The sequence below is a fragment of the Sorex araneus genome, chromosome X, assembly GCF_027595985.1.
Source record: "Sorex araneus isolate mSorAra2 chromosome X, mSorAra2.pri, whole genome shotgun sequence".
Taxonomy (NCBI): domain Eukaryota; kingdom Metazoa; phylum Chordata; class Mammalia; order Eulipotyphla; family Soricidae; genus Sorex; species Sorex araneus.
The window spans coordinates 198,654,334-198,679,245 of NC_073313.1; the positions used below are offsets into that span (position 1 = coordinate 198,654,334).

At 40.3% G+C, this 24,912-nt stretch overlaps 1 protein-coding gene and 1 long non-coding RNA gene across 4 annotated transcripts in view; one reads left to right on the forward strand and one right to left on the reverse strand.

The window, feature by feature from the left end:
• Positions 1–2,889, reverse strand: part of GRB14 (growth factor receptor bound protein 14) — a 155,392-nt gene extending 152,503 nt beyond the window's left edge. The window contains exons 1-2 of the mRNA XM_055121743.1: positions 2,639–2,889; positions 754–886 (exon numbers count right to left, since the gene is read on the reverse strand). Of these exons, the coding sequence (XP_054977718.1) occupies positions 754–886; positions 2,639–2,817 (312 nt within the window). The 5' untranslated portion in view covers positions 2,818–2,889. The remainder of the gene's footprint in view (positions 1–753; positions 887–2,638) is intronic.
• Positions 2,754–24,912, forward strand: part of LOC129399960 (uncharacterized) — a 38,466-nt gene continuing 16,307 nt past the window's right edge. For all 3 annotated transcript variants that reach the window (XR_008627314.1, XR_008627312.1, XR_008627313.1), the window contains exons 1-4: positions 2,754–2,889; positions 3,682–3,885; positions 16,085–16,395; positions 22,257–22,450. This is a non-coding gene — a long non-coding RNA (uncharacterized LOC129399960). The remainder of the gene's footprint in view (positions 2,890–3,681; positions 3,886–16,084; positions 16,396–22,256; positions 22,451–24,912) is intronic.

The following is a 24,912-nucleotide window of genomic DNA, read 5'->3' on the forward strand; positions in this document are numbered from 1 at the left end:
TTTATACACTTTTGTGCTTATGCTTCCCTCATACAAAGTTCGGGAACCCATCCCTTCACCAGTGCCCATTCTCCACCACCAGTAAACACAGCATCCCTCCCATCCTCCCCAATCCCATCTCCCCCCACCCCACCCTGCCACTGTGGCAGGGCATTCCCTTCTGCTCTCTCCCTCTAATCAGCTGTTGAGGTTTGCAATAAAGGTGTTGAGTGGCCGCTGTGCTCAGTCTCTAGCCCTCATTCAGCCCGCAACTCCCTTCCCCCACATGGCCTTTGACTACATTATAGTTGGTGATCCCTTCTCTGAGTTGCCCTTTCCCCAGAATGTGAGGTCAGCCTCCAAGCCATGGAGTCAACCTCCTGGTACTTATTTCTACAATTCGTGGGTGTTAGTCTCCCACTCTGTTATTCTATATGCCATAGATGAGTGCAATCTTTCTATGTCTGTCTCTCTCTTTCTGACTCATTTCACTTAGCATGAAACTTTTCATGCCGATCCACTTAAGTACAAAATTCATGACCTCCTTTTTTCTAACAGCTGCATAGTATTCCATTGTATAGATGTACCAAAGTTTCCTCAACCAGTCATCCGTTCTAGGGCATTCGGGTTTTTTCCAGTCAATCATATAATTTTTTTAAAGTAGGTCATCACACTAATCTTCTGTACTATTGAAAAGTACTGAATATGTTCAAGCCTATGCAGATTTCAAACTTATAAATGTATTTTTGAAAAAGAAAAAAATTAAATGCATACCTGTTTTTTCCTTGAATTTGCTTTGGGAAAGAGGCCTGCTGACAACACAGATGTAAATGGAGAACAGCATAGCTCAGGAAAGGGATTTGGAATAGATGGCATTTCCAGAACATCCAGATCTTTCTTTTTTCTCCTACAACAAGAGAAGATAGGATGTAATTTACATAAATCAGAATGTAAAATATAATTGCTGTCAGGATTTAAAAACTAAGGCCAATATACACTACTTTGGATAACACTAATACTATAAAAAGTTTACAGAAAATATCTGCCGTGTATTTCCGTAGTTAAAATAAAATTAGAATTAATAAAAACCAACCTATGATAATATTCATACGAATATTCAGGGGGAATGCGGTAGAAATATATTAACAAGAATGCAAATCTCATTATTAGCACTTTTAATAATTTTCCAAAAGCTGAATGACAAACTATATTATTTTTGATGTGCAAATCATTTTGAGGAGTAACAGTGTTAGGTATCCATTAAATTGACAGTCTACAAACATTTAGTAAAATCATTCCTATGCTATTTTACTAATTACTTTTGGAAGTTATGGTTTATTAATTATAGCTGTGGTTCATCTCACTTCAAATTTCATTCACAATGTTGCCCACACACAGTCTGTTGATTTTGCAAGTGCTTATAGATACTAAACCTCAAGGCATTGTTTCTGAGGAGGTAACTCAATAGAACCCGCTCGTATAAATGTACTCTAGTGCAGAGTAATTTTAACTTCAGTGAAGTTGAAGCACTTTGGAAATCTAAAAGGGGGAGAAGGACCATTTAAATGTGTGAATATAAAGGACTATAGATTTTTGTATTGCTGCAGCCTTTTCCTTGCCTAAAGTATGTGCAAAATTGTGAACTCTAAAGGCACTTAATGCTGAATGTTACGGAGATTGGGAAACCTTTTAAAGCCTCTATTCTTTCCTGCTGAACAGGAGACTGCTCAAATGTCAATCCCCGCTTTGCTTCTCCAGGGTCGCTGTAAGACTCTGTGGGAGGTGAAGTCACTTAAGCTGCAATTCTTTTTTTTTTTAAGATATAAAATGAAAGAAGGTATTTATTTATTTATTTGGAAAACGGGGCCCCAAGAAGTCAGAAAAAGAGGAAGTGGGGAGGGGGGGTGTCAAGCGTGAAGCTTTGGCCTAATAGTTATACCGATCTGCCTAGAAGAGAGAGAAAGAGAGAGAGAGAGAGAGAGAGAGAGAGAGAGAGAGAGAGAGAGAGAGAGAGAGAGAAACAGACAGACAAACAAGAAAGACAGGAGAGCGAGAAGACAGGAGAGAGACAGGAGACACACAGGAAGAGAGAGTGGGGGAGAGGGAGAGAGACAGAAACACAGAGAGAGAGACAGACTGACAGACAGAAGACAGAAGAGAGGAGACAGGAGAGAAGAAAGACAGGGAGAGTGTGTGGGGAGAGAGAGAGAGAGAGAGAGAGAGAGAGAGAGAGAGAGAGAGAGAGAGAGAGAGAGAAGAGAAGGAGAGAAGGAGGGAGAGGAGAGACAGAGAGGCACACAGAGACAGACAGAGAAAACACACAGAAGAAGACCGAGAAGAGAGGAGACAGGAGCGAGGAAAGACAGGGAGAGAAGGGGAAGAGAGAGAGAGGAGAGACAGGAGAGAGAGACAGAGAGACAGAGCGAGCGGGCGAGCGAGAGCCCCGGAGCTCTCAATGAAACCGTGATGCTATTTATAAGGCGCCGGGAGATCGCAATGTCCCGGGCTCGGGCGGGCGCCAGCTCGAAGGGAATTGTCTTCGGAGACTTTCACAAACTTGGCCCGGCGCTGGGCACATGGCTCACCCCCGAGGACCGCCCCCTGCGCCCCGAGGCGCCGGGCCCGCCAGGACACTCCCGCGCCCTCGGGGGCTGCCTACCTGTCTGCCGCGCCGCCGCGGGTCCCGTCCGGCGCGGGCGGCCAGGGGGCCGGCGCGGGGTCGGGGTCGCGGGCGTCGCCCCTCCCCTGGGCAGCGCCGCACACCTGGGCGGCCAGCGGCGAGCGGCGGGCGGCCGCCCGGCCCGCGGCGCTCTGCCCATCCCGCAGGGCAGTGGTCATCGTCGTGGCCGGCGCGGGCAGCCGGGCGACATGGGCGAGCCGGCGGCGGGGGACGCGGCGCGGGCGCGGCAGGTGCGGTGGCCTCGCGGCCGGCGCTGGCGGCCCGGGCAGCCGAGACGCGCGGCCGAGCTGCCGGCGAGGCGGCGGGGGAGGGGAGGGGGCGGAGGAGGAGGGTGGGGAGAGGGGAGGAGCGGCCGGTGGGTGGGGGCCGCGGGGCGCGGCGCGGAGGGGGCGGGGAGGGCGCGGGGCCTCGACAGCGCGGCCGCGGGGGTCGCGCCGCCCGCACCGGGGCCCTGGGCCGCCGCGGCGCGCGGGGCCCGGGGGCAGCCGCCGCCTCCTCAGGTGGGCGCCGGGGCGCGAGGCCGGGGTCGGGGTCGGGGTCGGGGCCGGGACGGGCCCCGCGCCGCTGCCCGCGGGGACCCCGCAGAGCGGGCCGAGCGCAGGAGCCTGGCCGGGGGACCGCTGACCCCGCGGACCCTTTCATGCCTCCTGCCTGTGATCTGAGAGCACCTCAGCTGTCGCCGGGCCGCCATGACAGGCCCCACGGTGCCAGGAGGCCAGGGGGGCAGGGGCCTGGCTGGCCCCGGCCCCCCCCCCCCCCAATGCTTCATCTCCCTACTCTGCCGCCTAGGAACAGGATTAGTGCGGGGAAACCGGGAGGGCTGGGGGGTGCGTGGGGGACGCGGTGGCAATCCGTGCAGAAAACTACTGAGGTGTTTGAGCATTTTTAGTATGGCAAGAGTCCATCTGGACTCCTAAGAAATGATTTTCTCCTCTTGATGACAGCGTTTTAGAGAGCCCTCGCGCTCCCTCCATGCCACTCCCGCCACTGCCTCTCGATTTAGAGGTTTACCCATTTTACAGATAAGGAAATTGGGGCCCTAAGTCAGCGAGTGGCACCTTGCGCAACATCGCACCAGTAATGGGTGCAGTCAAGCTCTTCCAGCCCAGAAGATACTGTCTCCGAAACCTCCGGACCAGCTGAAACAGGGATTCCCATTCTGAGCACGCTCTGAGAGGCAGCAGCTCTACTTTGAAATTCTGGATGACACTGTGTCAGCTCTTCCTGTGAGTGCCCCCATCCCACTGCGCAGTTGAGAATTTCCAAATGTTTTACACACTCTTTGTTCTTTGACCAAATTAGGTAACATCATCTGTCCCTGGCATCTGTTACACCAGGTTTTCTTAACCTCCACAACCTCTGCCCAGGGAAAGGCAAACACTGCCTCCAGAAGAGACAACCCCCTACTCTTTCATAGCCTTGTTTTTCCAGCACCTTGCCACCCCCCCACCACCACCCCCTCACACACATACACACACACACACACACACACACACGTGGATGCACACCAATACTCTATGACACCTCTGACAGACCCCGATGGGTCGCGGACTTACAGCCTGCGAGGAATCCAGGAATTCTCCGCTGAGGCAGAAAATGTTTGATTTGCCACTTTCTTTGTTTTTCCTAATTCAAAGCTAAGACTCAACAAAGAGTAGGACTGACCAACTCGTGATGGTTGTGGACTCCAGGAGGCTTAGTACACTGCAGAGACAAGACAAAATGGTAGTTCTCCCGAAGGACATGATTAATAATGTCAAGTATGGTATCACTCACATGTACTGGTGTTTTATGCTGGGCAATGCCTAATTCATGTTCATTACTCTAAATTGGAGTCTAGATTCTATCTGGGGGTTGTAGGCAAGTGTAATAAAAAATATGCAGATATAATGAAGCCATTGCAGACAAGTGGAAAAGAACAATGTACGTGCAAATCGAAATAAAGACATGAAGAAAATTTCTTCATCTTCATCATCATCATTCTTATTTCATCCCAGCCACTTGCAGGAAGCAATTTACCCTCTAAAAAATGATAGAGGGTCAGAGAGATAGTACAGGACTTAATGTGCTTGTCTTGCATGCATCTGACTCCAGTTCAATCCCTGACACCATATATGGTTCCCTGAGTACTACTAGGAGGGATCTCTGAACATAGATCCAGGAGTAAGTCCTAAGCATAGACAAATGCGCCACCCCCCACCAAAGTAATATATTTTTTTAATTATGGGTAGTCAGTAACAGATTTCCCCCCTCCTTACTCCTAATAGTGCACATTCTTAAGTCACTCTCTGTGGGAGATTGCCTAACAAAAACCCCTAACAAACCCCCCCCCCCAACAAAAACCCAACCCAATGGTCAGATAGTCCTCTGGGCAAAAGGTCTTAGAATATATACTTGGTCTTAGAATATGAACTCTCACTGTCATCCCGTTGCTTATAGATTCATTCGAGCGGGCACCAGTAACGTCTCTCATTGTGAGACTTATTGTTACTGTTTTTGGCATATCCAGTACACCACAGGTAGCAGGCAGCAGAAATGTGCACAAGAGAGAATAGAATAAAATAGTCTATGGTCTTCTAGATGTAGATGGCCACATCAGTAAAAAACAGAATAGGAAACTGTCACAACTCTATACTTTAAGGGTCCTACTGAATGGCCATGTGAAACATACCCGTCTCTACTCCTAATGAGCCAAATAAATTTGAATTTTTGTTTTTTGTGTGGGGCCACACCTGCCAATGCTCTGCACTCAATTATTACTTCCGGTAATGTTTAGGGAAACATGAGATGCCAAGGATTGATCCTGGGTTGCCTGTAGGCAAAGCAAGCACCTTACCCACTGTACTGTCTCTCCAATACTTGACCCACTAAATTTTGATGTACTTACTAACTGTTCATAATGTCTCTGCAACTTAACATTAACTCTTGTGTTGGGAACGAGGGTGGGGAAGTGATAGTATACTGAATAAACTGCTGGCTTGTGAGTTCACTTTTGGCTGCCCAGGTGACCCCAAAATTGGATAGTCCATGTATTTGTTTGTATCCTTCTGTGTTTGTTTGTCTTATTCTCTGTGACTGAGCCCCTCTGGACAGTAGGAAGGTGCCAATCCTATTGGCTTTAGACAGCGCTTTTTCCCCTATTTCTCTTTCTCTTTCTCTGTGTGTGTGTCTCTCTCTCTCTCTCTCTCTCTCTCTCTCACACACACACACACACACACACACTTTTTATTGGAAAAAGGATTGGTGGATTCTGCATATTCTTAGGATAACAGTAATATATATAATACATGTGTATATATATACATATGTGTATATATATAATATTCATAAAGCATATCATCCTCCACTTTCCAACATAAATGTTTATCCTCCATAAATAATAATCGTTGGTTGGAATGATATACCAATTGTCTCTTCACTCTCTGGATGTTTTCTCATTTAGTGAAGATCCAGGAAATAAACATTTATAGGCTTCATGCTATTCTGTTAATCCTTATGAGTGTTTTTAAAAAAAAAGTAATACCTCCAGTACTCAGGGGCAAAAACAGAAAAGAGCAAGTCTCCAAGGAGTAAAAACCTAAACAGTTTCGTAGATTGGCATTAAGTACTGAATTAACTCTCAGACACTTTGAAGATATGTACCAAGAATTATTAGAATTAGCTCACTCACATTTTTTTTGAGACAAGACCAGAGTTGGTTTTTGTATCCCAGAGGTTTACAAGAAATGGTGCTAAGGAACTCTGTAATATAAAAGGTTCACAATACTATCAACCCACTAAAGCTTAAAAGAATGCAATGCAATAGAATGCAATGTCTTCATTCCCCCAGAGTTGACTTCTGAAACAGGAAAGCAGTTATCTTACTACCCAAGATCTGGGCCTCCCCTACTTGGCTGTTGTCCTGTTTGAAATGAACCTTGTAAATTGCAGTGGAAGCAAATTGACTCCTGGTTCTTGCTCCAACAGTGTCCCTTTTTGACACATTTTACCTTCATTTCCTATTTACTCCCAAAGATCTCTAGAGTTTTATCCTCAAGGAAATTGTGCCTTCCTTTCTTTCTTCTCCTTTTCTCATCAACTCAAATGTTTTAACTCTTCATTTGGGAAAGATCTAAACTTTCAGAAAAAGTTCACAAGGGAATTCCTTGATGACTTATTGCAAACAAATCCTGACGTAAGAATATGAAAAAGATACTGTTGGCTCTCCCAAATGCTGATTTTCACAATAATCTTCTCTATGTTTATAGATAAGCCATAAGTAGTTATTTATTCTCTTTGTGTGTGTACACAAAGGTGTGAAGTAAAACAGTTTTTATTGAAACTAATTTAGAAAAACATAAAAAGAGAAAGAAATTCAAGTTCAAGAGGGAATACCGGTTTCTCTAGAGTGGAAATAGGCAAACTAAGAAACATCAAGGGGAGCAATCAGTGTTCAAGAGAGAACACAGGCTTGAAGAGCAAGCCCATAAGTATTATTACTTAAGCATCATCAAGTGGATTATTTGGATTTAATCTTTATATAAATAGAATCGTACTCTTATACTTTTCTTTCAAGTTGGCTCCTTTAATAAATTATTTACGATTTTTTCTATGCTTTTGCAAATTCCTACAATTTTTTTTATTTTACTATTTGTAAACTTCACAACTGATTTATCCTTTTTACTACTAATAAACATCTGTGGTGTTTCAGGCTTTTACTGTCACTAATTCTGCTGAAATTAATGCAAATTAATATTGCATGTCTATTGGAGCATAAGCACATGCATTCCTGATCACATGTGTATGTGCAGGAGTTGCAATGTAAAGTCATTGTATCTGTGTATGTTTGACTTACGAGATACTGCCAGTTGTCCAATGTACTTGTACCAGTTTTCACCACCAGCAGCAATGCCAAAGTTTCCCTAGTCCCCTACTGTCATATACTTGACAAGTTGACTATTGGTTTGATTGTCACAATAGACCGTCTGTTGAGTGATTAAATAGTTCACAATTATGGACTTTTTTCCATTGCTTCAATCTTCTTTTGACATATACCCCTTTAAGTTTTCTGGCCATTTAAAATGATGTATTAGACAATACATCTTTTTATTCTTTCATATCTATATGAGTAGATAGGCCATATCTAGTACTGTTCAGGGCTTATTCTTGGCTCTACATTCAGAGATCACTTCTGCAGTGCTCTGGAACCTTAGGTGGTAGCGCAGGGATTGAACCTGGGTTGGCCACATGCAGGCAAGCTCCTCTACAGAGTTCTTTTGTAAATTAATTCTAACTCTTTTGATAGCATGTTTTAAAATATCTCATCCTGGGGCTGGAGCGATAACACAGTGGGTAGGGCATTTGCCTTGCATGTGGCCAACCCGGGTTCGATTCCCAGCGTCCCATATGGTCCCCTGAGCACCGCCAGGAGTAATTCCTGAGTGCATGAGCCAGGAGTAACCCCTGTGCATTGCCAGGTGTGACCCAAAAAGCAAAAAACAATAAAATAAAATAAAATAAAATATCTCATCCTATTCTGTGTATTACATTAAAGCTCTCTTACTGATATCTTTTGATAAGGAGGTGTTCTTAAATTTAATATAGTCAAATTGATGTTTTATGATTATATTTGTTTATACTGCTTAGAGTATTTTTCTATATATCCCAGAAATTCATTATTAACTTTCGCTATTAAATCTGTGCTCTACCTAAGACTGAAATTTTTTTGTTTTTGATTGAAATAGAACTGACACACATTATTTTAATTTCAGGTGAATGACAGACTTGACATTTTATGTATTATAAAACAATTATCACAATAAGTATAACCATCTTGGCAACTTTAATATTTGCAATTTTATATTATTTATTATAGTGCACATGTTTTACCTGATGTCTCCTTGACATATATGTTGAATTATTTGCCATCTTAGTAGATTTTAAATTTGCAATGCAAATTATTGATTATATTTTCCATGTTATACATTTTACCCACTTGACTTACTTTATAACTTGAAGTTTGTACCTTTGATCTCACTCATCAATGTCACTCAATATTTATTCTTCCTCCTTTCTACTGAAATCTTACTTTTATAATTATAGTTTTGTGTCATTTTCTAATCTTTTTTGTCCTTTTCTAATTTTTCACATAAAGGTGAAATAATGATATATGACTTTCTTTTTGGTTTCTTTAACCATGTTTCAGCCATTTTGTCTCAAACAGCAAAATTTTTATTATTTTATGGCTAAAGAATATTGTGTGCTTGGGTGGGCATGTGTGTGTATGTGTGTGTGTGTGTGTGTATGTAATCCTTTTGTTATTTATCCATTGTTGGACATAGGTATATTTCCATATCTTCGATATTGTAAATAATGTTTTGGTAAACATTGAAACATTTTGACTATCACTTAAAATTAGAGTACTCATTTTCCTTGGGTAAATACTCAGATATATAGAATCATTTAATAGTTTCATTTGTTAACGAAATGCCACATTTTTTTCTTCATTGACTGCACCGATATAGTGACTAAACCTAACAAAAGTACAGGTTCCTTTTATCCCACAGTCTCATTCATACTTCTTTTGTCTTATTTTGTAGATAATAGAATTATGATAGAAGTGCGATGATATAAAACTATAGTTTTGATTTACATTTCCCTGTTATTAGTTATATCAAACCTCTTTTTTCATATCTGTTTACTTCTTTGGATACTTATATATCTTCTTTGAAAAAAGCATCAATTCAGTTTCATTTTTTAAATTGATGTTTATAATTGTATCAGCCCTTCATGTATTCCTTAAAATCTTTATTATATTTGATTAAAATCCAGCAGTTTGCCTTGTCATTTTGTTTAGTTTCCTTCCTAGTGCAAACATTTTTTTTATAGTTCTGAATTGATGACTCAAAGGACTGAATGTTTGCTTTACATGTGGCAGCCTTGGGCTTGATCCTTAGTACTGCATGGTTCTCCAGCACCATAGGGACTGACATATGAACTCTGTTAGCAACAACCCCTTAGCACCACTGTTAAGCAATCCCCGAGAACTGATCTGGGAGTTAATACCTAAGCATCACCCAATGTGGGCGTTAAAACAATAGCAAAAGGGTGGGGGGGGCAAGGGTGAAGGTTTCTATTTTGATATAGACTCATTTGTTCATTTTGTTTTGTGCATGCCTCTCATGCACAAATTAAGAAAATAAGGAAAATAAGGTCAAATAAGGAAAACATTTCTAAGGTTGATATCGAGGAATTTATCACCTGAATCTTCCAGAATTTTATGTTTTCAGATATTTTGCTCTAGGCTTTAATCATTTTTGAGTTAATTTTTTGGTTTCTTTTAAGAATGCTACACATTTATTCTTTTGTACGTGGCTGTCCAGTATCTCTAGCACCATTGATTAAACAGATTATCTTGTACCTTATTATGTTTTCCCCTTTTTTGTTGAAATTAATTGGTCATGTGTATGTAGGTTTATTGACAGACTCTACTCTATCTCACTAATCTATATTCTGTTTGTCACTACCTTACTTTTTTAAAATCAGTAAACATGATGCATTCAGTTTTGTTTTTTTTAGTATCTCAAGATTACTTTGATTATTCACAAACTTTTATGTTTCAAAACAAATTTTAGAATTGCATGTTCTATTTCTGGGAATAATGATGTTAGTGTTTTGATAGCAATAGCATTTAATTTGCCTTGGGGTTTTGCTTTGGGAAATATATTTTGTCAATATTATTTCTTCCAGTCCATGAGTGTGAAATGTCTTCCCATTTCTTTGTGTCATTTATTTCTTTAATCAACATCTTACAGTTTTCAATGTATAGGTCTTAGCTTACTTAGTTAAATTCAAGGTCATAATTCCCATGAATTTTATGCATTTTTACATGATGGTTGTAAGTGCAATTGTCTTCTTATCTTTCTAGAGTTCATTGTTGGTGTATAAAATGTCATTAGCTTGTGTGTTACTTTTATTTTGTGACTTTATTGAATTTCTTTATTAATTTGAACAAATTGAGAGTGGACTTTAGTGTTATCTGCGTTTAAAATTACATTGCCCACAAATAGTGGATGTGGTAGCAACACTGGAGCATAAAGAGCTGCATTACACTGAATCTTCTGTAAATAATTGACCTGGAGGAAGACTGTCTTAATATGGGTAACCAACTTGTCCAAATTCAGCTTGATTGACAAATGAGGTATGTTGAATTCATCAAATCTAGCAAGTACACATTGGTGATACCCACCAGTGCCTCTGTTTTTTTTTTTTTTAATGCAGGAGTACTTCTATTTATTCAGCCACTGATTAAGCTGACTGAAGCAAGCATGAACTCCACATTGCTTTTTAAAAAAAAATTTAAATGAATATCCATGAGATAGACCATTACAAAACTGTTCATGATTGGGTTTTAGTCATACAGTGATCCAATACCCATCTGTCCATTAGTGTACATTTCCCACCAATGTCCCCATCTCTCTCCCACCATCCCCCAACACCCAACCCCCAGCCTCCCTCTATTTTTGTGCATTATAGTTTGCAATACAGGTACTTAGAGGCCATTTTCTTTGTTCAAGGCATTCAATATTTTTATCGGGATGGGAAAGCTGGAGTAGCTTTTTAACTGGGTGGCAGCTCTGGGTGTAGATGTGTCTGCCAAAGCTTCCAGACATACAGGGAGGTGGGGGAAGGTAGCCCATCCCAACCCCGAGAAAGCCTGGAGACTTTAATCACAAAACCCATATACCCAAATTTTCAGCAGATTCTATCTCAGTATGGTGGTGCTTTTGGATTGTGAACGCAAATAGCTGCCAGGGACTATGCTTGATGAGCACCAGGCTAACCTGCCTCCCCCACTCACTCCACCCTGATTTACCCCTATCTGTTCAGCCTTGTTTGGGTCCTAGATTAACTGCTGCTTTTTGATCTCTTTTGAAATTTACTTATGGTTCTCTGAAACAAGACCTGTAGAAAAGCTTATGTGGTGGTACTGGAGCTGGTTTGTGGAAGTGAGTGTCAGTGCTTCCAGGAGTATAGGAAAGTGAGGGGAGATAGCCCGTCTCAACTCTGAGAAAGCCTGGAGATTTCAGTCACAAAACCCAAATATCCAAATTTTCAACATGTTAATATCTCGGTGAGGTCTGTCCGGAAACAGTGGAGTATGGCTGGGAGCATGGCAGCCATTTTGGATTGTGGAAGCAGGTGGCTCTCAGGGGCTCTGCTTGGGTGGACACCAGGCTGATCCACCCCCTCTGACTTATCCCCTTCTGCTCAGCCTTGCCTGGGTCCGAGATTAACTGCGACTTTTGATCTGAAACTCTTTCGAGATTTATTTATGGGTCTCTGAAGCAAGGCCAAAATATTAGCTTATATGGCTGAGTCAGAGGTAATTTGTAGGCATGACTCATACATACCTTACTTTTGGCCATTTAATTTCTCAGGGAATTTTGTTCGAAGTTGTTGGGGTCCGGCCATAGACACATCAACAATTTGGGGGTGTCAGGAAGCCTGAAAGCACCATCAGGCTGCTAATGCACTCACCCCGCAGGTACAGGTTGACCTGCTGAGTGCCTCTATCTTGGTGGAGAAAAAAAGCTCCAATAGGCCTGTGCTGTCCCTGGGGATTAGCTGATGAATTTTCTTTATATATGATTTAGGCACTTTCACATTATAGCTTTTGTGCTAAATCTCAAAGAAAGCAAATCTTTCCATTCTTTAAGATTTTATTCCCCATCACCTGTTAAATTTCCTGTTTTTTTAGAAATTCCTCTATTTTTCAAACATAAGATTTGGGGAATGACAGAGTAAATGATCAAAGCGCTGAACACATTTTGCATGCAGCAGATTTGGGTCAATTTCCTGACTTTCATGTTTCCTTGGCCACCATCAGGCGTGACTCCTGAACACAGAGCTATGAGTGGTCCCACAGTGTTCAGACTGTAGGAGGAGTTGAAGTAACTGAGATTCCTCACTCCTCTGGAGCACCATATTTGTTCAATCTCTAGATCCATAGGTCTGAGGTGGGGCATCTTATAAAGTCTCTCTATGCCTTTGGGGGCCAGGGAAATAGTAAAGTTGGTAGGGTGCCTACTTTGCATGTGGCCAACCCAGGTTCAATCCCCCGCTCCCTATATGGCTTCCTGAACCCCACCAGAAGTGATTCATGAGTACAGAGCCAGGAGTAATCCTTGAGCACCACCTGGTGTGGCCCCAAAACAAAGAAATAAAAACAAAACAAAAAGCCTCTTTTGCCTCTCTCACCTATTTTGGTGTGGTTGCTTTTCCCTCATTATAAACTGTCAGTTCATTCTCAGATGGTTTTCAGAAGATATGTTCTATAAATACATACACATTTCATGTATCCATCGAAGTTGTGAGCCCAGGATCTTTCTGCACCACATTCATGAAGCTTGTCTTGTTTTTAATTTTCTTATGACATGTTTTTAAGAAAGAGAGGCTTTTTCCCCCTATAAAAATATATAATTGTCAAACTGGAAAGCTAGTACAAGTTTCTTGCCTTGCATGCAGCTTATCCCGGTTCTATCTCCAGCACCAACTATGGTCCTTCAGAACAGAGCTGAGTATACCCTGAACACAGCTGGGTATAGGCCCAAAACAAAATAAACAAACAAAATAGTTAATTGTTATAGCATCACCTGTTTTATTGTTTTTTTAATTTTATTGAATCACCATGTGGAGGGTTACATAGTTCTCAGGATTGTCAGTTATACAATACTCAAACACCCTTCCCTTCACCAGTGCCCATCTTCCATCACCAACCCCCCCAGTATACCTGCCACCCCCTCCCACCTCCCCAGTCCCCACCCTTGTAAGTGATAAGTTTCACTTCGTTTACGCTTTATCTCGATTACATTCCATGTTTCAACACACAACTCACTACCGTTGCTGGGGTTTGCCCCCAAAAAGAAAAAGACAGTCCTATTGCCAAGGAGGCATTTGATAGTTCTCCATTGCTAAGAATATAGAGATATTAAGTCCCGCTGTTTGTTACATAACTTTTCTTTTTCCCCCTTGCCCCTCGCCATCGAGTTCACGCCTGTTTAGTAATCGCCACGCTGTCTGACAAAGGGAAAAAAACCGAAAAGGGACAAAGGGAAAAAAACCGAAAAGGATGGTTATTTCCCTTCATCAGCAGACGTGGGGCTCTGGCTTAGTTGATAGTCTAGTAGAGTGTCTGCAAGCAGTTTCTGGAACCAAAGGTCTTGCACTGGTATCGGCTCCGGCTCGAGATTCCACCAGCGTCCCGCTGTTCCATGTAGATAATTTTTCCCCTTATATCCCATTCCCACGCCACCAGGTCTGTTTGCTTAATGGACATCACACTATGGTTGACGCCATGCCGCGTTTCTTCCCGAGAAAGAAGGATATTTCTTCTCAGCCGGCGTGGGGATATAGCTTAGTTCAGTCTAGAGAGATGGCTACCACTTTGATTCCTTCAATATTTTATCAAAAGACGTACTATTCTTGTTAGGATCTCCCATAAAAGTCCGACCCATTAAAAAGGAACCATTACATATTGCTGATGCTAAGATGACACTAGGTTGCGCGGCCGCGGCCGCGCAGTTTTGGGTTTCTGTATAAAGTCCAGGGAAAGTACAACCAGAAATAACATCACTACAAACTTTTACCCTTTTATGGTGCTCATAAGATGGAGAAAACTAGAGAGAGGCTCGGCGTCTCCATTTTGCGCTCAGAAAGCCGTGGACCCTGCGCTGTGCTCGGGAGGAAGGGGTTGAGAGAGAGAGGTTAAAAGAATTGGGGGATGCCCGGATTCCACTGTCTCAGCCCGCCATGGGGTCTCCGATCCCGTACCGGAATTAGTTCAGTGGGCTGCTTGGAGTCCAAGGGCGTTCTTTTGAGCTCTTCCATCATGCTCGCTCCGCAGCCGGGCCAAAAAGGTGCATCATCTGTTTTAAAGATTTTCCTTCCTTACAACTTTCCAGTGCCTCTCATCATAATTAATTATTGATAGATCCATGGGCTTTTCTGAAGTTTCTCTCCTATTCCGTTAGTTTATTTTTCAAAAACTATGTGAATTTCTTATTAATGTGATTAACAGTAGTCTTATTACTCAGCAGGGTAAAGCATTTCATTTTACACTTCATTTATTGCATTTAGACATAGCAAGATTTGTAAAAATGTAATAAAATGTTTGTATTTTGGAGATATTTATGGTATGGGGGCCACATCTGGTGATTCTCAATGACTTCTTCCAGCTAGATGCTTCAGGGTTGTTTTTGGCAGTGCTCGAGACTGTATAGTGCATGAGTTCCTGCATGCATAACATGCAATCCAGCATTTTGAGCTGTCCCCCAGCCCCCTTGGTGGAATTTTGTTGCAATTTTACTGTATCTATAAATAAGCTTAGTGTTTAAAAAAAAAAAACTAAAGCATGCCAATTCATAAAATATCTTTTCATTTGACTATATCTTTAATTTATTGCAACTATGTTTTAGGATTTTCTATTTAGATATTTTGCACATGTATTTTAAGACATTTTAAAATGTTTGATGATTTTCAACCATTTCGTATATTTATATTAAGTGTTTCTGTCATTTTTTTCATGAGAAAATAACTGGTCTCTTATTGAGCTTGCTCTCATTTTAATTTTTCACATTAAAATTTAAATAGCAATAATCGTTTTTAGATTTTTCTACATATGTGGCTGTATTATGTGGGAATAGTGAGATATTTATTTCTGTATGTCTAATGTTTTGTTTTATGTGTATTTTGTAAACCTTATTAGGCTTCTTCATAAGAATATTTACTCATTTTTGAATATGAGTGTTTATAGCACAGTTTTTAGTAGTACTGTTGATTTGAAAGGGATACAAATTAAATTAGCACCTTCATATAAGGTTTTTTAGTGTGTGTGTATGTATGAGTGTGTTCATTGAGTATTGTGTGAATGTGAGTATAAATGTGAGTGTGTGTATGAGTATTATGTGTGAATGTATGAATGTGAGTGGGTGTATGAGTATTATGTGTCAATGTGATTATGAATGTATGAGTGTGTATGAGTGTTATGTGAATGTGAGTAGGAATGTGTGAGTGTGTATGAGTATTATATGTGAATGTGAGTATGAATGTGATTGTGTGTATGAGTATCACTGTCATCCCATTGCTCATCAATTTGCTCGAGCGGGCACCAGTAACGTCTCCATTGTGAGACTTGTTGTTACTGGTTTTGGCGTATTGGATATGCCACGGGTAGCTTGCCAGGCTCTGTCGTGTGGGTGGGATACTCTCGGTAGCTTGCCCAAGAGGGGGCAGAGGAACCGAACCCGGGTCGGCCGCGTGCAAAGCAAATGCCCAACCACTGGATTAAAATAGATAACCTTTATTTATCTATCTATCTATCTATCTATGTGTGTGTATATATATATACATATATATATATATATAAACGCTATCTCGTTTGCCAAGGTGTCAAAAATCAGATGGGCCGGACCCGCAATGTGATTTGGAGACGACCGCTGGACTAGAGCTGTTTGTTACCAACTGGATTCCAAGGGATGTCAAAAGAACGCCTGGTCACCCAACTACAAGATGGTCAGACTTCTTCAAGACCCTGAATGAACAGTTTGAGGCTCTTCATGTTTCTGGAGCAGGCAGACACCATTGGGCTACACTAGCACGCAACAGGGACGAATGGAGACGTTACTGGCGCCCGGTCTAGCAAATCAATGAGCAATGGGATGACAAGTGATACAACTGATCCTTTATCGTTTAGTAAGGTAGGAAAACTTATATTCTTTGTTTACTAAGAAGTACTTACCATGGGTTAGAGAGATAGTAAGTTGTTTGCGTTGGATCGCTCTGAATCCCCTTCACTATATATGGTCCCCTGTCAGGGGATATTCATGAGCAAAGAGCCAGAAATAGTCTCTGAACACTACTGGGTGTGATGCAAACACTATTTGATCACAAATGGATATTGGATATTTAAACCATTCTCTTCTTGCCCATAAAGTCTCATTTGCTAGATCTGCTGTGAAGCTTTTGTGAGTTCCTTTGTTTTTAAGTTTCTTCTTTGATTTTGCTTCTTTCCATATTTTATCTTTCACTTTTTCTGAGTACAGTATGTCTTAGAATATTTCTTTTGGGTCTGTTTTCTAGGACACTTCCAGGCCTCTTAAATCTGGGTGCATATACTTGTCAACTCTGGGATATTATTATCTATGATTTACACAAATGGCTGACCATTGTATTTGCCTTCTGTTCCTTACCAATGATCTTACATTCTCTTAAACTAATCCCATAGTTCTCTTCATTAATTTTCAGAACTTTTCCCACCTTCTGTTATTTCCTTTGGGTTTCATGCATCTCAACTTGGAGCTCACTGATGTTTTTCTCAGCTGCTGTTATTCTTCTCTGGAGGTCTTCTGTTGGTTTTTTTTTTTTTAATTTATGTTTTGTTTGTTTGATTTTGGGGCCACATCTGTCTGCTCAGAGCTTATTTTTGACTTATACAGTCAATAGTCATTCTTGGCGGACTTGGAAGACCACTTGGGGTGGGTGCCAGGGATCAAACCCTGGCCAGGCGTTTGCAAAGTGAGCACCTTTTACGATATCTCCAGCCCCTGAGTTTTTTATTTCACCTATCATATTTTTCATTTCTGTTACTTCTTATTGTAGTTTTCTCATTTCCTCTATCACACTTTCTTGGACTTCATTGACTACCTGTATAATCATATCTTCAGCTCATTAAAATTCTCATCATAGTGTTTCTGTAGTCATTATCCAAGAAGGTATTGAGCTGGTTGGTACTAATAGAGCCTTCCATGCTATTATCTCCACTTGTTTAGCTTGGAGGATCTCTACACAGCTTCTCTATTATGTCTGTTGTTCTCTAATGATGAATCTTTATAGTTTGCCTTTGTGGTAACTCTTTTTAGGATACGGATAAGTTTGCTCATTTCCTTCAGTCATTCCTCATCCATCCAGTGCCAGGACATATCTGACAAGCAGAAATGTAGCCACGCAGTCCAGGATACAGCAGTGGTGAGAAAGAAGGCAGTCCACTTCAGTTTCGAAATTAGGCCCTCGCTATGTCAGCAGGTAATATCACCTGGGAACAAAACAAGCAGAGGGTCTGGGCTGTCAATATGGCCCTGCAGAGATGGCTCAGATCAGGCATGGAGGCTGCCAGGAGCTGATCTATTTCACAAACTTAGAATATTCAGGTATTCTAAAGGGAAGCATTTAACATTTTGAGATGTCACTGTTAATATCTAGTAATTTATCTGCCTTCAAATTTTAGCTAATGTTAATATTTTTATGCTTAAGATGTTTCTTTTCCCTTATTTTCATTGTCAACATTTTTATTGCCATTTATTTTTTAAATTTAGAATACAATTTACACTACTGTATGTTTTAATTTTCATGTTACCACAACCACAACCAAAGTATCAATTTCTCTCTTCCATAGTTTATTGGACTCTCCCTTCATGATCCTCAATATCAATGCTTTAGAAGTGTCTCGTAAATTATTTATAATTGAGATTTAGTGTTCCTTTGTTTTTATACAGTTAATTGTTGCTATTAATTGAAGCGTTTAAGCATTTGACTTTTGACTTAAATATCTCTATTCCTTTAAGTACTATCTTTCTATCTAACTATTTCTATGTTCTTTTTTATATTTCTTCCTTTCCCTCTTTTTGGATTTTGTATCATTCCATTTTCTCTTTTCTTTCTGATCTACACTTGTCCAATTCTACCCACTATACTTCCTTCTCCACCGTGCTCCAGACTGCCGGAAGGTTATACATAATAGAGTACATCAAAGAGTTTTTTTGGTCCCTGACTTCTGGTTGGTTTTGCTTAATGGAAATCACTGTGGGAGGTTGAACAGTGGGAAGAATATGATTTTATCATATTTATTCTCTTTTCACCCTGTTTGTCATATTTACAGTATTCCTCTCCTGCAAAGTAATTCACTATCTGGGCAGTCATGTTACCTCACCCTCTTAGTATTACTCCTGCGGGAATTTCAGGTGTGGAGAACTGTGCAAATGATATTGATATGACTGTGGCTGACAGACTGTCCTTTGTTTTTGATCTAGGAATCATGTGGCTTTCTACCTGCATCCTTGCAACAGTAGTGAAATAATTATTTTTCAGCTTTCAAGAGCATAAAATCTCAGTTCATTCTCAGTTCTTGACACACAGGAGTGCTGTACTATCTCTTCAATTTCATTTTGTGCTATTAAAATTCCTCGTCTTTTTAAAGAACACCTTTATTAAACTCTCCTCAAATTACCCAACTTGAGTGTGCAGTCTGTTTCTTGCTTCTTTACCTTTGAAATAATACTCACTTTCACTGTTCTCTTATGATTACATCTGAGGTTATAACATATGTCCTTGACTTACTACAGTATATTATATGTTAATAAAAATTAAAATTCATTAATTTTCCCAGATAATACAAAAAGTTTAGAATAGTATGTCACTATATACCATTCTGTCAGTGCCACTTTGGTATTATTGCTATATATATATGAATCTCTGTCTGTGTTTCTACGTGGTAAGTCTTCATAAAATATGACTAATATAATTTTAAAGTTAATACTCATTTGATGAAAATCTGAAACTTATTGCTAAGTCTATAGGTCTTAGACTGCTAAATCTAATAGTCTGCATTTTTATCTAAAACATGACCATCTTGCCACTGTTTTTCTACCCATAATATTGAGTTATAGTTTGCATACAATTCAGTATTTCAAACATAAAATTAAGCCTTTTTTTCATAAATACACAGATTTGTACATATAGCAGTACAATCAATTATTCATTTCAATCTGCTGTAGCTCTGTAGCACTGTCATCCCGTTGTTTATCGATTTGCTCAAGTGGGCGCCAGTAATGTCTCCATTGTGAGGCTTGTTACTGTTTTTTTTTTTTTGGCATATCAAATATGCCACAGATAGCTTGCTAAGCACTGCCATGTGGGCGGGATACTCTAGGTAGTTTGCCAGGCTCTCTAAGAGGGATGGAGGAATCGAACCTGGGTCAGCTGCCTGCAAGGCAAACGTCCTACCCACTGTGCTGTTCACTCCAGCCCATCAATCTGCTACAAAAGAAATTTATTTTCAGGGCTAGAGAGAAAGTATGGGGTAAGGTTATTGTCTTGAGTGTGGTGGAGCCTGGTTAAAACCTGATAGCACAAATGATCTCCCTCAGTCATTGCCAGAAGTGACCACCTTATCAGAGCCAGGAATATCCCCTAAGTACTACTGGATGTGGTACTGGACCACCTTATCAGAGCCAGGAATATCCCCTAAGTACTACTGGATGTAGTTCTAAAATTCAAACACTTCTCCCCTATTCTGCCATAAAATAATCATAAAATAATAACATTATCATTAGCAATCATTTAGAACTTCAGGTTTCCACCCACTGCATCTCTAGGAAACCAGTCCCTCCATCCCTCATTTATTGGATGTCTCTGCAAATTTGCTTAATCTAAACAGTTCATATAGAAGGAATGATACAATGTATGTTTTTTTACAAATGACATAAATTTGCAAGTTTCAAACATATTCAGCATATATTAGTATGCTAATTTTTTATGATGTATATATTTTTGTGGGTTCATTTGTTAGTTGATGACATTTGAACTGTTGTCACTTTTTGACTATGTGAGTAGTGCCACAATGAGCATTTATATACAAGTTTATATAGACATGTGTTTTTATTTCTCTCTGGAATTTCCAAGCCATATGGTAACTTAATGTTTAATTATTTAAGGAACTCTAAAACATTTTCCAGAGTGACTGTGTTTCTTTAACTTTCCCTCATTTTGAGAGGATTATTGTTTCTCTACATTTTAATACTTGTTTGTTATGTCCTTTTGACTATAGGCATACTAGTAGCTGCCAAGTAGTATCTCCTCATGATTTTGATTTGCATTTCTCAGATGGTTAATGATGTTAGAACATCTTTTGATGCATCTACTGGCCATTTGTATATCTTCTTTGGAGAACTATCTAATGAAGCCTTTTGCTTTTATTTTATTTGTATAATTTGTCTTTTGATTGTTATCTTTAAAGTTTTTGTTTTATTTAGGGTCTAACTTGTGGGGACCATCTGGGGATCCAGGGATCAAATCTAGGTCAGACGTGAGCAAAACAGCCACGTTACCCGCTGTGCTATATTTCAACCCCCAAGACTCTTTATTCTACTTTTTGTTTCCTTGTTTGAAGGCCATAATTGGAAGAACTTAGGTGCTATTCCTGGATCTCTGCTCAGGAGTGATTCACAGCAGTACTTGGGGGACCATTTGTGCATGGTGCCAGGGATTTGAAGAGGGTTTATAACATGCAAGTCAAGCAATTTACCTCCTCTTCTATCTTTCTGGCCTTCTGTATCATAATGTTTTGTTTTGTTTTGTTTTTTATTTTGGAGAGCCACAATTGATGATGTTCAAGGCTTACTCTTGGCTGTGTACTCAGGGAACACTCCAGATAGTGGTCAGGGATCATACGGAGTGCCAGGTATTGAACCCAGGTCAGCTGGATACAAGGCAAACACTCTGTCCACTATACTATTTCTCCATCCTCCTAGATTAATATTTAACCAATATTCAAGATTAAAGTATGCTGTCAGATTCATGATTTTCAAATATATTCTCCAGTTCTGTAGGTTTTTGGTTTTATGATTTTCACTTTGATGGTTTCTTGATTTTGGTAAGACTTTTTTTTTTCACACATGTCCTTAGTGTGTCATATGTAAGTAGGTCAAGCTCTCCAAGATTTACTCTTACTTTCTTTTAGGAGTTATATAGTTTTAGGGGGCCGGAGCAATAGCACAGCGGGTAGGGAGTTTGTCTTGCACGTGGCTGACCCGGGTTCGATTCCTCTGTCCCTATCAGAGAGCCAGGCAAGCTACCAGTAGTATTCCGCCCGCCTGGCAGAGCTTGACAAGCTACCAGTGGCATGTTAGATATGCCAAAAATAGGAACAAGTCTTACAAAGGAGACGTTACTGGTACCCACTTGAGCAAATCAATGAACAATGGGACTACAGTGCAGTGCTATAGTTTTAGCACTTACATATAAATTTATGGTATATTTTATTTTGAAAGAGAAGAGTCCAAATTTATAATTTTGTGTCCATCTAGATGTCCCCGCATTATTTATATAAAAGATTTGTTTTTCTGCTAAATTGTTCAGGTATTTTTGTCAAAAGTTAACTAAGCTTAATTTTGAATGATTACTTTTGAACTTTCAATTATATTCATTGCAAGTTTCAATTTGTATTTATGCAAGCAACTTTTCAGAGGAAAAGAAAAATATCGATTGATAAAATATATATAAACTATACATAAAATATATTATATACTCAGTACATGTTAATCCATCAAAGTTAATCCATCAAAGTTAAATAAGTTTGTTATCTATGAACCATATGTTAAAGCTTAGTAGTAGCCAGAGAGATAGCTCAAAGTGCTTGTAGGATAATGATGGTTTGCCCTTCCTCCCTGGCTGCTGGGAGCTTGTGTTTGCTGATTGCTCCCTCAGCCTGTCAATTACCTTTGTCTCCTGATCAGACTCAGACTTGTAAATGTTGTCTTTCTCTTGTCCTTAATGTCTTTTGCAGGGTTAGCCATTACAGAGCAATTGCTTTTTGTATGGATACAGGAAGACAGTTAAAAAGACAAGCCTGTGGCTTGGGAATTCATTGACTCCAGATAATATACATACTGGACATCTGCTCTCTCGACTTAAGCCTCAGTTGCCCTTACTTCCTAGATCCCCAGAAGCAGGGTCCGGACAAGGGACCCAGGGCAAGCGGTGAGTTAACTACCCTGGCATCAAAATGGGCCTGGCCAAAGTGCCATAATATTAACTATAAGTTAAGAGTATGGTCATGGATAAATTCTGTCATGATCCAAAAAGTAATAACTAGATTTGGACCCTGCTGGGGTTAGGAATGATTGATCTGGCCTGAGCACTGTAGTCTGAGTCTGTGGTGAGATGTCCTCAGGAGAGTCACCGTATAACCCTAAAAGTGAATATTACTGTGTCCATACAGAATGGTAAGTATTAGGAAGTAGAATTAAAGATGTTAATTAAGTTGCTGGTAAGAAGAGAAACACACCTGAAGGACTATTTTGCCCTCGTGGGCTGCAGGTGGTCAGGAAGACTGGAAAAATATTTTGATTGCACTTTCCATGGGGAGGTGTGGTTGGGGAAGCGTATTGAGAGGAGAAAAAGAGCAGCTGCAAGGAGGAGGTGAAAGGTTGCTGCGGGAGTAGATAGAGGGAGGAGTAACAGAGCAGACGGTTACAGCAGGGGTGGATTGAGTGAGACGGAGAGTTCAAGGAAGATTGAGAAAGAGAGATGGAGAGAAGAAGAGACACAGAGTTAGAGGAGAAGGTTGCAAGGTAGAGAGAAGGCTGAGAGCTGAGAGTAAGAGTGGCTAGGGAGATTGGAGAGGAGTCACGGAGAGAGTTGTAGAGCGAGTTGGAGAGAGGGTTGGAGAGAGCTGGGAGAGATGAGAGGTTGAATAAACGGCAGCTAATCAGCAACCAACTTGGCCCTCGTTCTTCCTTCGTCCGTCCAAGGCAGTGGCCGTCCGGGGTAGGGAAATGGCTCTGCAGCACCGAACACTGGCGGTGAGAGAGAGCTGCTTGGAGAACCCGAGAACAGCTGTTAACGTGTAATCCCCCAGCAAAGGAGTTTACACAGCTCCTCGTGGGAGGGGATTTCACAGTGCTGGAGTGTACACAATGCATAAAGGAGTCCCAGGTTTCGTTTCTATCACTGCATGGTCTCTCAGCCACCACTGGAAGCTCAGGGTGTGGTGATCACCATAGGATGTGCTAACATGCAGAGGATGTTAGGAAGAAGAAAGAGAATGCTTTTCAAAGAAGGCGCAGTAAAAAGAGGAATTAAGCTCTGATTTAAGTTATGCAGATTTAAGCTCTGTCTTCTCCATTGACTAAATCTTTTCCATAGACTTAATGACGGTGTTACATGTAATTACCTCCCTATTCTGCTTTCAGGCCTCATTTCACAAAATTAAACTTTTACAAAAGACATATTTTGAGGTGGCAGATACGTGCTCCTTTGTAGTTCTACCTTTAAATTTTCTTAAGAAGTTGCACAATTCAGAATCACTCAGTTATTTCATAGAACCAGTTTTAGCACTAAGAATAAATCAATCCAATTAGATAATTGTTTTCATATTCATGAGGCAGCTCTATAGGTGAGTCCTAGAATTAAGTTTATATAATGCAAGTAATTAAAACATTTCTGCAGTGACAATGCAATTTATCATTGTAGAAAAGGCTAGACAGTTTTTATTTAAGAATCATACTTTTGTTCTCTATGTTTTTTTTTTCTTTTATGGAATTCCAAGCTGTGCTCAGGGACAATATGGGTTCTGAAGATCAAACCCAGGTCAGGCGTTTGCAAGACACGTGCTTGTCCCACAGTGTACTATATCTCCAGTCCTTTCAGTGACTTGATGCAGATGAAGGGCACATCTGATGAGGATAAGATAAAGATAAGAAAATTATACAAAAAATTTAATTTATTCTGAGAAGAGTGTAGTACTATGGCCAGCTTGTGAAGAACCTATTAGATATACTATTGTCTTCTATTAAATGTCATTCTCCCAAGGATGGTTATTTTAGAAACTATTTCACCCTAATTAAAGATAAAATTTCTAGTATCAGTAGTTGGAATGACCTTAAAAGTTACCTGCACTTAAGAATGTATTTATCTCCTGCCACGGCCTTCAGATGTCAATCTGACTTATGTAAAATGTTAGCATGTTTATGAGACTTTTTAATGTTCAATTTAAGTCTTATTATAAAATAACGTTTCAGCAAATTGTGTAATAGTTCTGCCTAGGCTGTTCTTTGCTTTGTGAGGAAAAAATTAAAGTTCAAGAGCTATATGCCTGACACTTTTACTGACTACATTCAATACAATATATATGTTTTTTAAGTGTAAAAGAAAGTCATTACAGTGTTTCCCTCAAGATAGGCCTTGTACAGCACTGAAATATGACTATTGGTGCGTACCTATCAACATACTTGTATGTGCCTGCCTTTAGTAGATCAAATTTGTGCACTTTTTAGACTCTTGACCTCCATATGGTTGGAAGAGATTCTGCCATCAAGCTTTTATATGAAAATGTAAAGTGTAGTTCTTATTGCTTTTATTGCCCAAATGTAGTCCTTTCCTAATTATTAGTTAAAATGAAAAAATTACCCCTTCCTTAAATAGAAATGACGGGAAAGCCA